We start from the raw sequence: 15,651 nt of genomic DNA on the forward strand, positions 1-15,651 counted from the left end.
TCCGAGATGTGACTAATTAAATTTGTAGATCGGAAACTACTTGACAAGGGTTTAAAACCAATGTCCTAGTGATTGTAGAATTCGGTGTATAGTTTGTAGGCACCACCGCTAGGCTATATTAATCTTATATATAAAATTCTCGTGTCACAATGTTACTTACCATACTCCCCCGAAACGGCTATACAGATTTTCACCAAATTTTATATGCATATTCAGTAGATCTGAGAATCGGCTACTATCTATTTTTCATACCCCTAAGTGATAAGGGTTGTTCACCCTTAACATTTTTTTATTTATATGGCAACACAACATTTGCCGGGTCAGCTAGTGATGGATATAAAGTTATATAAAATTGTGTAACTTAATCCGAAGATAATTCAGACGGTTACTTAATGAAAATAGTCACTGTCGTCTTCGGACACCAGAAGAGTAAGCAATGAATCGTCAGTATTAAGGAAAAGCTCTTTTTAATCTTCTTGACACGTTTTTGTGAGGTTCTTTCGTGACAAAAACGTGTCATAAATAGTAAAATGTGCTCTGATGGGTCCTCTAATTTAATATAGAAAATTTTGTATTTAAGTAAAAAAAGTTTTTAACAAGATACTAGAGGTATTAAAGATTTTTTAATTCCCACAGGAGTTTATTTTTATAAGATTGGAGTAGCAAAGAAATTTTCAAGCCGCCTGACGGTATGTGGTCTCTGCCACCCATGGATGAAGCCCATAACAGATGCGTTGCTACTGTGAAAACTAAGATTTCCTCTTTCCACTGTTTCACCGAAATGCAGAACTGCTTCAAGCTACAAATGCACAAGGCGATAGTACCCCTCCGACCGTACCATACTTTTGTACCTACATAATTTCATTGTGTAAAATAACGAACTTTGTCTGAATAATTTAATACTAAAATTAGTTTTTTTTATTATCCAACAAAAATATTATTACATTTGTACACAAGAAAATAAATTTATAACCATTAATAGTGATTTTTCTTAGGCGCCATCTGAGATTAATTTATCAAGAAGCAGCTGAGCTGAGATCATTGTTCAAACATAAGAACATTCAATAACATACTTATATATTACGGTTTAAATTCAATGCACCATCACATTTCCCTTTAATTAATATTTACATAATTATATCCTTGACAACCACTATACGTGACCACAGCCCATTACAAATAATAATTTATATACACGTAAGGCTAGTCACAAACCAGTGTGAGCCAATCTATGAGAAATAAGGCTGACCACAAAATATTCGGCTAAGTAAGGGCATGTTCAGATGTACATCCCATTTTGTTATAACATATGTATTAGTTATAACAATCGTGTTATTATGTAATTGTTATAACTAAATGCTAATAAAATAAATCTTAAATTATAAATGTATATTGGTATCGATTATAATCGGTCTTAGGTAAGTTTGATTTTAAGCTAGTATTAATTTTGAATGTATCAAAATCTAATTCTTGTAAATATTTTATCATTACAAAACGACTTCACAATTGAAATTATTAAAATTAAAGTTAAATCACTGGATTAATTCATTAATGGTTAAAACCATAGCGTGAATTAACCAATTATCAAATTACTGAATTATAATGCATTAATGACTGACATTATCTTTTTAATTCACTATAATGTAAACAAAGAGTATAATAATTGAATTATAATTCATTAATGATTTCAATTATCATTTCAACCCATGATAATATAAACTGAGCTCACTAAATAACCGAACTATAATTCATTAATGATTGTATAAAACAAAAGAGTAAACTCTACAAATTTCAGTATTTTCTGTAAATAAATTTAAAATCACCGTACTTACCCCATATTCATATTACAGACAAAAGAAAATTTAACAACCATTACATTTAACAGTTATTTTTAAACACAGCCTCGTATTAACTACTTATAACGAAACATATTTAAAGCTATTATGCGCATAACAGTAGGTTAAGTTTATCATTATGTTTCACGCTCAATGATTGAGGGTGGGTTGCACCGTTAGCCTGTTTGAAGTATGCGTTAAAGCTTAATATAACAATAACTTTGACGATAGCGACGGAGTGTTAAATTTTGTGTTACGCCAAATTATTTGTCAATGTCATTTGTATCACTGTCACCATTATTTTTAGTCGACGTTGGCAGACAATCGAAATTTGACAATAGATTGACCTTAAGTGTTTATTATGACGTCATGTTCACTAACTAAGTGCAACTCATGAGTTGCTTAACCATAGATTTGACGGCTGGTTAGGCTTTTGTTAACGTTAAAGGTTCATAGTGCAACCCACCTTTACTGTATTTATATAATCAAAATGAAAGAATATAATTCCCATAGCAATATTAATGTATAAATGAATAGCATTATTAATGTATAAATGAAAACTTAATAAAAAATCCATTATCATTTTAAAATTAATTTGGATTTTAAAATAAATCTTTGGCCAATTACTACAGTGACTTATCCTGTTACCTTATTTCCTTTTTATTATATGCAATATGTAATTTTTAATAAAGGTACTTCACATTGATTACTCATAGATATAAAAGTATAAGGTATCTGTCTTACTGTCAACGAGTACTAAAAAAAAACATTTAGAAAATACATAAGTTATGAAATGAAATCATACATAATCTATGTAATTGAAGAACCTTGTCTCTACCTCTCATACGTTTTGACTTCTGTAAATTACAATCGCATCCACTATAAAATACATTAAATCGAGGTTTAAGCACACTACTTAAGCCAAAACAAGTCTAGTAGAAAATAAGTTTAGTTTTAGACTATTTTGAGTGATGGTTCTTTACAAATCATTGATTTTTTAGACAACCTATCTTGAAGTCCTATGCATGTCTGTTTACTTCTTGTTTAGCTTAAACATTGAAATTAATAAACTGTTTGAGAATAACTTATTTGAGAAGCTTTCAAATAGTTAATAAACCTTAAGGCAAATAGTGAAATATTTTATTTACTCGCTGACAGTAAAACACACGCCTTATTTCATACAATTACTATTTAACCTGTGCATAAACTAACATTCATTACGAAACTTTAATATTACATATAAACCAGATGTTCATAATTATTTACATACTAATTACACTTAAGTAAAGTTATGTACAACATAAATTAATTTTCTATATAATCAGTCTATTTAACAATATGGCTGCTAATTAAGAAATTACAAAATTATTATAACGTTCTTGTTTCTTACTCTATGGGTTTATTTATTAATTGGAAATTTAATTTTATAATCAACTTATTTGTTTTAAATATTCTCATGGTAGCTTAAGGGTGATAACACACGAGCGGCAGTTTGTCGCCGACTCTTGTTAGTAGTTTCTGGTGACACGCGGCGACAGTCGGCGGCAGAAGTTGATGACAGGTCGCGATACTTATAATAAAGGTGGTAGAACTCTCGCCCCTATTTCTGCCTAATAACATCAGTGTTAAACGCTGCTGTGTTGTGGTTTAAAGGGTTTGTTAAGGGAGGCATTCTAGCATAGTCCTCAGGTGTAGTAGCGTATCTGTGGTCGACCTCGGGTAGGAATCTCATCTTATCTAGGATTGATTTCAGATGTCCATAGGCGGCAATTGCCACTTCCTATCAGGTGAACTGCATGCTCGTCTGCTACTCCTATATTATAACAAAAAATACAAAAAAAAACATTTAGGATAACAATATCAGGATTTACAATTTCGGAACGCTTATTGTACCAAATTATTGCGTACAATAAATAATCGGCATCATTCGGCAACGATCGTCAGCTGTCATCACTTAACCATCGACTGTCGTGGGTTGTCGCTCATGTATTAACACCCAATCCAATCAATCGCCGTTGTAACAAAATAAATGCTAAAAATAAAATATTTTAACCATGTAATAATAATTTTAACAAAATACTAAAAACGCTATAAAAGCAGTAAATGAACGATAGATTACAATAATAAACAATGTACTAACTAAATTACCTCTTAACAAAACAGCTACCTTATCGAGGTTTCTGTGTAATTTTCTAATAGGAATTTTAGAAAATGTTGTAGTAGGAGGATTATAATTGTAGGTATACAAGATTCCGCCGCACCTGTAAAACAAGAATTATATTTACTTATAAGGTCCTTAAAAAAGTACAGTTAAAGTAATATTACCTACCATTATTCAGGATTCAGGATTTAATATTAAACACAATAACCTTAGGTAGGTTGTTGTGTTTAATATTAAATCCTGAGTATTTACTAAAATATGTCTAAGCCGGTTATGAAATTGTCTAGATGTACAGATATACAAAACCATATTTTTTCAAGCCTAGGTATAAAACTGGTGCTATTCGTTCGATAGTAACATTTTGGAAGTAGGGTACACTCTAATTTGCAGTGGCCAGCGTATAAGACTATGGTCTAAACTTCTCTCACACTGAGTCTCCTAAGCCTAACAGTACAATACTGGGTTGAAAATTGACAATAAATAAAAATAATTCTAAAATACCTGTTAAACTCCTCTCTAAAGCAGACGCAGGGTTAGCACTCCGCTCTCTCAATACTATCGTATGGCTCGACGCTTTCCAAACATCGAATATGGATGCTTCACAACTGCAAATAAAAAAAATATATATTCTATTTAATATTATGACTGCTTCCACTTAGCTGCAAACTTTGCTAGTGCCAAGCATGTGGAAAGCTCCTCTACAAACGCACAAACCACATGTATTGTATTATCTGTGGCACAAACGCAAAAATTATTTGGGCACACATGCGACAATTCTTTGATTTCATAAAAAATAGACACTGAATTGGATCGCCTACAAGCGCTTGCAAACCTACACAAACCAAGTCAATCTCTCTATCCACAAGTTTGAATTTGTTACCATTTGTTGAGGTTTGGCAAGTGTCTGGACGCGAATATAGTAAAATATATTCCCTTCGTCCGATTCCACACAAAGATGTTACGTAAAAAGGGTGACTAGTCAATGGAATAAAATCCGAGACGCAAACAAAATTAGCCTACCTTTCCACATACGTACATTGTTGACAGAAATACAGCTATATTTGCTAAAAGTAAACTGCGAAGAGACACCGGGGAAGAATACAAATGATCTGAACCGGCTTGTGCCAAGACACTTGTTTTATAACCGTAGAATAGCGAGAAATTTAAACAGCGATATTTTGATAACATAGAAGCAGACGAGCATGCAGTCCACTTGATGGTAAGTGGCTACTACCACCTATGGACTGTAATCAACCTCAGATAAGATTAGATCCCTACTTGAGGTCGGCTACAAATGCGCCGCTACCTCTGATGACTAAGTTGGAATGCCTCGGAAAAGTATGTCTCACTTACCACACACTACAAACCAGAACACAGCAGCGCCTAACACTGCTGTTATTAGGCAGAAATTAGTTTTTCTGTAATATTAACCAATTATATACGTACCGTATCATTAAAGTTGGAACCGGAGAGAGTACAGCGGCCTCCAGTTCTAAAGTAGATAAACTAGACGCATAACCATTACTGAAATTTAGCACATGGTTCGCTGTGAAACTGGGTACCTGTAACAAGGAATATTTTTACAAATTGGAAGTATAAAAGGAGCATGCAGCTCGTTTGATGTTATGTGATCACAATCTCCATAGACATCTGAAGCCGAAGTAGCCATATATAACAGAGGTTCTTCATGAAGCGGTTCGCAGATCCTATGCGTTGTCATTGAGTGCTAAGATGATCGCCAATATGTAAGTCAGCCGGCATTCACACCCTTTCACAATAAAATGAAATGAAATATATTTATCTTGTACAGGCGTGCGAAGACACTTAAATTTTGTCAGATTTTTTAAACTACTACTACTGTATCGGAACAGAGACGCAAGATCTACGTCGCTAGAATTAGGTGTTGTTGTGTTACTTCTCCGGTCAAACTTTACGGATTCCTTGACAGAGGATGATTGTACTACTTTTATAATGATTATAAAGCTTTAACTTACCATCTGTTCGTTGACATACCACGTGATGTTCGCCGCTGGTAGCGAGGGAGGAGATGAGCAGTTTGCCCGTATCTTGTCACCGCCGATGTATGTCATCCTGTCTGACGTCACGTTCGGGCTTATTAAGGGTGGCTCTGTTGGCAAAAACGTATTTTATTTATTGTCAAATAAAACAAGTATCGAAGGTAAACAACGATTGGATCCTCAAGAAAAAGTTCAGATATAAACACAAACACAGTAAAAAGATAGAGTTACCTAAATCATATGAAGTAAGCAGGATAAATAAAGTGACAAAAACAATGTAAGTATGAGACCAGATTTTATTTTCATGAGAATATATTTTGTTTTAATAATTTTCAAATTATATAATTAAAAATGCTTAAAGTAGATTACTTCACAGAATGAGCTAGGTTTAGGGCATATACAACTATGCTAGCTAACCAAATGCGCATTGGTAAACATTCCACGCTTTTAAGAACATTTCAGAGATATTTATGTTAAATTAATAATATGTAGCGATATTCTCCTTCATCGTAAGCAAGGAAAAAAATGTTTATCCTCTCCCAGTATAACATTTAATTACAAAATTTAGTGGAAAATTTAGAAATTCTGCGCATATTGATTTCTAAGAAAAGGTTATCAAATTCAACGCGATACATCTTCAAAAAGTGCTGACAAGACATCTATCTCCATACATTTATCCCCGAGTGAATGAGCTGTGGGGACACATCACGGTTCGATTTACTGAACACGGGTAAATAATGCGAACCGAGACTGACGGATATAGGAATCTGATATATCGCTGCTATCTTTATGCTATTTGGGTATCAGTTTTTTGATAATATGTAACTTTTATAGGAATCAGATATATTGTTGGGGTTTTAATGCTATTGGACTGCTACGCAAAATTTTTAATAATAAATAGGCATCATGTTTATGTTTGATATTAATCAATCAGTTATATTGGTGGTATAATAATACTACTTGATTTCTTTTTATATTTTGAAAAAAGTTTAAAGGTTTTTTGATTACATTGTACATAGTCCTCATAAAATAATTTTGATATAAAGAATAATAACAAAATTAACTAACTATTACGTCTTTATAAGTATTTAGTCACTAATTCAAGCGATTAGTTTTAACAAGAATTTATAAGCTTTTACACAAGAAATTGTACAAAATAAAGTAATAACATTTAGTTACAAGATATTTTTTTTACACAACAACAACTGACGATTTTTAATGCCATTATAGTAAACCGCTCATGACAAAATTACAGTAACACATACATTTGTCAGAGTTCACACTCTTCGGCATTTTAGGGTTAAAATGTCAACTGACAAAACAACCTATGACTAACCCAGCGTCAATCGAACAAGGCATTCGATACAAAAAAGTGTCGAAATTATTCAGAAATAATCCGCAGAGCAGATTTAAAATCGAACCGGACCGTTTGTTTTTGTCGAACTTCGACAGATGCCAGCTGCGATCTGAATATGCAATATTTCAGCAATCCTAATAAAGGATTCCGCGAAAATATCGCAAAGTGGGCAGATGTTGCGAACAGCGAACGTGAAGCCTTATTGTACCTCTGCTAGAAGCTGGGCTCACAATTTTAAGTCCGATTTTATTTTAATGTTCTTTTCTATTTCTTCACGAATGGATTATTTTTAATGTCTCATCGACAATTTATGCATTAGAAAATAAATTTTACTATAAAATACATCGTTATTCTGATATCCATTCTATGAATAATTTAGTTAAAATTAATATCCTTACTTTGAATCGGTTTCACTCGAACAGAGGATGACCACAACGTCCTTATAACGTCACGGTACATAAAATAAAACTAGTACGCTTAATTTCATACAGATAGTGCCGTGCCGTGCCGAATGGTACCGTCCCAATGAAGAAGAGCCTAAACCCGGCGAAAATATCGCGAAGTGGGCAGATATTGCGAACAGTGAACACGAAGCCTTTTTGTAGGCACCTCTGGTAGATGCGTTTGGCTCAGAATTTTAAGTCGGTATGCAAATTTATTACAAAATTATATTTAACTTGCCTTAACTAGTTCGTATGTATGTATGTAACGAACAAATCAGTTAACTCAAACCATTTGGACTGAAATTTTGCATACATGTTTGGATTAGTTTTATAACATCATCCTATACCCCATCTAGCGTACGCTTCAATATTTATTTTTAATTTTATTTATTTCCATTGAATTCAGACATAGTCCATATTTTGTTAGTATTTACATTGCATCTAAAAACTATGTTAGTAGAATTTATCATAATTAAAAGGAAACAAAAATAATAATAATAAATAGCAAAGAGAACAATAAAAATAAAATTATTTTCTACGCAATATTCCCATGGTGGTCACGTGCACCATATTGCAGTGGCTCATTATTGGGCTGTTGATCTTATGACTAGCCAATAGCCAATTATTTTTCTTTTTTCACCCCATTCCAATTAATTTCATTTCACAAACGAATTTTACATTAAATGTATTTTTCCGGCTAAATTCAACTCTTGGTAAAATCATCTCTTGGTAGGCGAAGTAGAAAATTGAAAACGTCCTCTGCTGGAAATTTGGAAATGACATCATTTGTTACAAAGGCTTAAACTCAACGTAGCGGAAATAACTTATTAGAAATAATTTCAGATATGAGAAAGTTGTCCTTTTCTTGGTGTATAGATGTTGGTGAATATCTCAGTAAATTTTTAAATTAATATGAGTTTGAATTTCTACTCCGATGTCACCATTGCCACATCTATTTCTGCGTAATATTAAGGGTGTGATTAGGTTAGGTTAGGTTAGGGGTAACTCCAACTCCATCCCAAACGAAGACGGGCCCTGCTGTGGGCAAACGTCGCCGGGACCGCGGACAAATGCTATAGCGTACCCGCAGTCCCGGCAAAGGGCGTCCAGAGGAACACCGTGGGGTTTTAGCCGGTAAGAGTCCGGCATATCCTCTCAGCTGCCCCCGCGGCAGAGAGGAACCCATGAGGGTTTCCCCACGTAAAAAAAGGTTAGGTTAGGGTTGTGGTATTCTTTTCAGGGGTGTTCCAATCCTCAGGAATAGCAAAGCGTTAAGGATAGGAATCTAATCTTATCTGGATTATAGCGACTACCTTGGGAATAGCGTTATAAATACCGTACAAATTTCAAGTGTCTATCTATTACGGTTCAAGAGATAGAACCCTGTAACGGGCGGACAGAGACTAAGTAGTAGATTTACGGAACTCTAAAAACTGAAACGCAATTTCATATCCACACAAAAACGCTTTTAGACGCATTTTTGCATGCACTCTAGAGGGATTAAAACAAAGTAAGCATAGATCGGCTGAATCGGCACGGATAGGGGCTTAGATACGAGGGACCGGATTCGCAAACAAAGTGCCGAGTTCAATCCCAAGTTTAAATAACCAAATGGATTATTAATATTCAAAGCAAATAAAACCGTGATAAATAATTTGTATAACGGATATTTCGCTTGATTTCGCTTCGTATTAGTCCATTATCGATCTGTATTACGATTGAACCGAAATTAATAATCTAAGTACTGAATATTTCATCAAAGCTTCCCAACATGATGTTTAAATGAAATAAGGGCTTAATTTTTAAAATATTTTGCACTTAAATACAAAATTTATTTTAACGGCGGATAGCTTAAGCGGATAGTGCGGCTCATACACATCGTAATTGAACTCCAAATTTAATTATTAGTTTATGTGTATTTGACTTTACTTATATGAAATATATAAAAAATGCATGCTCGTTTGCTACGTAAAAATGCAGTTATTCAGTAAGTGCAGGATTATTGTAGTGTAGTTCATTATACCGCTTCGCTGGCTGAGACGTTAGACGCAGTGAGATTTGCTGGAATCCACCGTAAAATGTCTCACCGACGTTTTCCGATTACACGCTCGCACGATTTCAATTCCGGGTTTAGCTCTATACGATCAATCAGTTCCTACAACTACCGTGGTTTGTTCGATGTTTTGTATAATGAAAAGAAATCACCTAATGTTACTGCAGCCTATTTGTAAACTACTTTTTGAGAATCTTTTGATGAAAAGTCCTGTTGTGAAATAATATATTTTTTAAGATGGTTGAAACCTTTGTGATTCGATTCCGAAAGCCCCGCCTATTTCTGCTTAATTACATCAGTGTAAAGATCTGCTGTGTGATAAGGGAGACATACTTATCCGAGACGTTACAACTTAGTGTTTAGGGCAATGCATCTGTGGTCCACGTCAGCTAAAATGCATTATAGATGCCCGTAGGCGGCAGGAGCCACTTAACATTAATTGGACTGCTTGCTCATTTATTTATTATAGAATATAGAATATATCATTTATTTATTATTGCGCAGTTATTTATTATAGAAATAAATCTGCATGCTCGTTTGCTACGTAAAAATGCAGTTATTCAGTAAGTGCAGGATTATTGTAGTGTAGTTCATTATACCGCTTCGCTGGCCGAGACGTAAGACGCAGTGAGATTTGCTGGAATCCACCGTAAAATGTCTCACCGACGTTTTCCGATTACACGCTCGCAGGATTCAATTCCGGGTTTAGCTCTATACGATCAATCAACTCCTACAACTACCGTGGTTTGTTTGATGTTTTGTATAATGGAAAGTAAACGAGTTTGTAAATCACCTGATATTAAGTAGTTACTGCAGCCTATTTGTAAACTACGAATACATTAAGGATGGGTTGTATCATGTAACTTTAACATTAGAAGCCTAACCAACAATCAAATCCATGGTTAAAAAAATAATTAGTTGCACCATTTTAGTTGTGGTTGTAATTACGTCATAACTAATAGTTAACTTTAACCGCTTGAGTTCGATCGGTTAAAGCTACTGTATTTGTCAACTTCCCTATCAGTCAATGTCGACTAAAAAATGCGATGACAGTGACACAAATTACGTTAATGACAAATCAATTAATGCAACACAGAACTTTTATATTCCATCGCTACCGTCAAAGTTACTGTTATATTTAACTTTAACGCTAACTCTAACTGGGCTTTCAACGAAACCCACCCTAATTTATACATATTTTTTGGAAACGTTACAGTTATTTCTTTAGGTAGCGGGGCATCAGTGGCCGACCGTAGGTAGGGATCTTATCTTATCTAGGATTGATTATTGATATCCTTAGATGACAATAGCTACGTATTAGGCATGAGTTGGATTGTATGCGTCTGCTATTTCAATATTAAAAAACTACTACTCGTTAAGTAGTCAGTGCTATTGGTAAGTTATCATAATGTGAGAGTTAGAATAACATCACTAAGCGAATCATAAATATTGTTATGCAAACAAACCGTGTATGCAAATTTTCAGCTCAATCGGTTGTAGTTAATTGGCTTAAAATTCAATTGCATAACAGAACAAAGCAACATAACATAACATGTCATGGCATTAGTAAAGCAAAATATTGTTGTTATATAATTCAGGGGTGGAGACGAGCATACAGTCCACCTGATGGTAAGTGGCTACTGCAACCCAATTATCATCATCACCAACCCATTACTGTCCCACTGCTGGGCACGGGTCTCCTCTCATAATGAGAAAGATAAGGCCATAGTCCACCGCGCTGGCCACGTGCGTATTGGTAGACTTCACATACTTTTGAGATTTTTTTTACAAATCTCTCAAGTATGTAGGTTTCCTCACGATGTTTTCCTTCACTAATACTACTAAAGCTACGCCCATGGACATCTGTAATTAACCCCAGATAAGATTAGATTTCTAACCGAGATCGGCCACAGGTAAGCCATTACTGTTGAGGACTAAGCTAAATGCCTCGGAAAAGTATATCTCCCTTACAATGCCCGTCAAAACAAACACATTACCGCTTACCACTGCTGTTATTAGGCAGAAATACTCGTAGATATGGTAATGCCGCTGGAGTCAAACAGTGTTTACATAGAACCATAAAAGTTTTTACCATAACAGTTACTTACCAACGACCACCATTTCAGCAGCCTTGATGTCAGTGTGGAAGAGTGGCGCATCAGCTGACACTTCACACTGGTATTCCCCTGTCAGTGTTCTGTCCACTTCTGTCAGCACGACGCGATTCTGGTCAGAAGCTGCTACCTGGATGTAGAAAACAAAATTCTCTCAACTGACTCGCCAAATGTTATGTTCTGTCTTAATTAAATAGTTTCTAGCATTAGTGCTTACTGACAGACATATAATATAAGACCAATTTAAGCTCTAAGAGCATACATTTACAAAAAGCCTTTCTTTTGTCCTTAGCAGACATATTACTTATAGTATTAGGGATTGTCGCGTGAGTTGCTTTAGAAAACTTAGGTGCGATCAATCGCTATACGTTTTGAATTGTGGTCGCAACTTGTTCACTGGATACAGCAAACTAAAATCTCAATGCAACTTTAATTCTGTCAGTAAATTGCACGTTGTCGATACCTTGACCGAACGCAGGAAGCCACGACGTGATGCATCAATACAATCGCTAAAATGCAAATCGCCAATGTTATAAGTATGTCTTTTTTTTGTTAACGAGGGGGAAACCTTCAAAAGGTACCCGGTGCCGTGGGAGCGGCACAGGGTTATGTGGAACTCTTACCGCACTAAAACCCCCCGGGACCTCGGAGCTGCGTAGAGGACTCCGGGATATCGCACGTATCCAATAACTACTCAAATAGACAATAATATTCAATGTATTACTTACATCGACTTTAATCTCTGCGACAGGGAAGACTTTCGTAGCCGGCGACTCCTTAGGAACGTATCGATAGAATTCTATCATGTTCCTGTACCACCGTATGGAGTAGAGCTGGGCACCTTCCAGCTCATACGAGCACATGAGCTCCGCGTCCCGGCCGGTCAGGACCGCTTTAGGCACGTGGATTTGTAGGGACTTTAGTGTTGTCACCGTACCTGGAAATAAGATTTTCATTTAATACTGATGATAGATTTTTGCGTAATATAGGAGTAGCAGACGAACATGTCGTCGACCTGATGGTAAGTGGCTACTACCGCCCATGGGCACCTGTAATCAACCCCAGATAAGATTAGCCACTACATAGCCGATTGCCTTGAAATTATGTTCACACGTTTTTACGGGTTTAAAAGGACATAGGGATCTTTTAACTTAAAAAAGTACCGTTCCCGAGGGATAAATAAAACATCTGAACGCGGGCGAAACCGCGGGTAAAGCTAGTTATTTCTATAAGTTTAATCATGGCGATTAGCTCTTCTCGTGTTTCAGGATATTGGTGAATTAAGGAGCACATCGGCATGTGTCCTAAGAATAATTAGTTTGGTCTTCTTTCAATTCTATCTCTCAAAGAAACAACGAAATAGGAAGGAAAGGGAGGTTTAATTACTCAATTTTTTTGTACGAGAAAGTGGCAGATGAGCTTACAGTCCACCTGTCATCGTTAGTCACTGACATGGACTCCTATAATCAATTCCATATGAAACAGGAATTTTACCTCAAGTGAAAATCGAGTTTTAATAGCCAAAACAAATATTACAAACAGATATTGTTCCAAAATTTTCGCTTTAAGTAAGTATTGGAATTACTACGAAAAACCATTAAAGGTCCAATAAAAATATGTATATTATTTTGCCCTTCTGGTAATGGAATCCATAAGGGCTAAAAGGTATTATAAAGATCCCGCGCATATTAAATAATTACCAGATGGGATCCGTCAAATATTCCGGTAACCACACGCTAGACCCTAGACCCTTCCGGTAAGGGTAAAAGTTTATTTAACATGGTTAATTTTTCAAAAGGCGATGAGGTCATTCAAGGGATAAGGGCTTTTGAGCTTAACATATTTAAATTTATTAAACACTCTAGGTTTTTTATAAACAAATAAATAATAAATAAACACTTTCTACACTCATATCCTCAAAGTAGGATTCCCTGTGTCGTGGTGTCCATGGACACACACAAAAATAAGTACACAAACACCTAGACCCAGAAACAAAAATCTAAATTCATCGTTTAGATATCTGACTGGCCGGGGCTCGAACCCGGGACCATTTGCGTGTTAGACCGGTATGGTGACCGCTTAGCCACTCGTCAAGTATAGAAGTAGCAAACAAGCATGCATTCCACATGATGGTTAGAGGCTTTTGTTTCACATGGACATCTGTAATCTATCCCAGCTAAGATTATATTCCTACCTAAGGCTGGCCATTGATGCGTTGCTACTAATGAGGCTAAGTTGGAACGCCTTAGATGAGTATGTCTCCCTTACCCTTCAATCTAGAACACAGCAGCACTTAACACTTCTTATATTAGCCAGAAATAGTTGTGTTAAACCAAAAAGGGATTCTACCACCTTCAAAATATTATTAAGTTATTTTACAACTTTGTGTATTGTTAGTTATTTTCTCCTGAATGAAAATTTGAGACATATAATAGGAAAACAAATGTATTATCTAATATTCCTATCGTTATGTACAGTATATGTGCTAAAGTACACAAGAATTTTCTTTGTGTACACGCTATATTAACAATTTAGACCCAAATAGTAACATTAAGCTTTATTTCGAAGAATTCAGTATTTACACTGGAAGAATGTAAGCGTTATTCAGAAACATTAAATATTTTTTTATAATATAGGAGTAGCAGACGAGCGTGCAGTCCACCTGATGGTAATTGGATACTGCTGCTCATGGATATCTGTAATCAACACCAGATAGGATTAGCTATTCCCACCTGAGGTCGGCCACTGATGCGCCGCTACCCCTGAGGACTAAGCTGGAACGCCTCGGAAAAGTAGGTCTCCCTTACCACACCCTTCAAACCAGAACACAGCACCGCTTAACACTACTGTTAATATGCAGAAATAGATGCGGCGGTGGTGCCGCCGGAGTCAAACCACAAAGGGTTCTACCACCTTTAAAATGACAAACAATGACAGAAGAACATAACAAATCGTTTTACAAATAATTACGTGTCGGTAAACGAATCGTTTTTATATTAAATAGAATTGCAAAAGCGAACCGTTCTAAAAATCCTATAAAAGACCGCAGAACAAAATGAAAGCCTCACGGTCTGCCTTTGACACAAAGTGAAAGGGATTAGAAAAACAATGACGTCACCGCTCCCATCTCTCGTAAGGGTGCGAACAGACACTCTATTTTTAGCGTGGGATGGACGATTTAGCTGCTTTTTAGGGTCCCGTACCTAAAGAGTGAAAACGGAACCCTATCACTAAGCCTTTGCTGTCTGTCCGTATATCCGTCTGTCACAGGGCTCTATCTCTTGAATTGTAATAGATAGACATTTGAAATATCAACAGAGTTTGTATTACAGTAAGCGCTATAACAACAAGTACTAAAAATAAAAAAAAAATCAAAATAAATGGGGTCCGCCATTTTTTCACTTTATCTATTGAATCGTAATAGGTAGACACATAGATTAGTAAAGATTACTCGCTCCTGATAAGAAAATGTAACCTTTCGACAATTGTCACTGTCAATTATTCTCGTGTTTGAAAAATATTAAAAAAATGTAGTTTTTAGATCATTTACGAATGAAAAGATCTTCGCACTTTTTCTTCGATTTCGTGTCTTAACTGCGCATGTCGGCATTATTCCGCATACATTACACCATGACAGTCATTAAACGGCTGACAGAATTGTCAGCCGTTT

General features: G+C 35.5%; 1 protein-coding gene across 1 annotated transcript in view; it reads right to left on the bottom strand.

The window, feature by feature from the left end:
- Nucleotides 1–2,988: 2,988 nt before the first annotated feature.
- LOC140755101 (uncharacterized) overlaps nt 2,989–15,651 on the bottom strand; it is a 197,945-nt gene continuing 185,282 nt past the window's right edge. The window contains exons 3-8 of the mRNA XM_073090300.1: nt 12,710–12,918; nt 11,976–12,111; nt 5,991–6,124; nt 5,443–5,558; nt 4,498–4,601; nt 2,989–4,096 (exon numbers count right to left, since the gene is read on the bottom strand). Of these exons, the coding sequence (XP_072946401.1) occupies nt 3,999–4,096; nt 4,498–4,601; nt 5,443–5,558; nt 5,991–6,124; nt 11,976–12,111; nt 12,710–12,918 (797 nt within the window). The 3' untranslated portion in view covers nt 2,989–3,998. The remainder of the gene's footprint in view (nt 4,097–4,497; nt 4,602–5,442; nt 5,559–5,990; nt 6,125–11,975; nt 12,112–12,709; nt 12,919–15,651) is intronic.

Source organism: Epargyreus clarus, unplaced genomic scaffold (assembly GCF_041222505.1).
Source record: "Epargyreus clarus isolate Ecla_fem2 unplaced genomic scaffold, WU_Ecla_fem_2.2 ptg000032l, whole genome shotgun sequence".
Classification (NCBI taxonomy): Eukaryota; Metazoa; Arthropoda; class Insecta; order Lepidoptera; family Hesperiidae; genus Epargyreus; species Epargyreus clarus.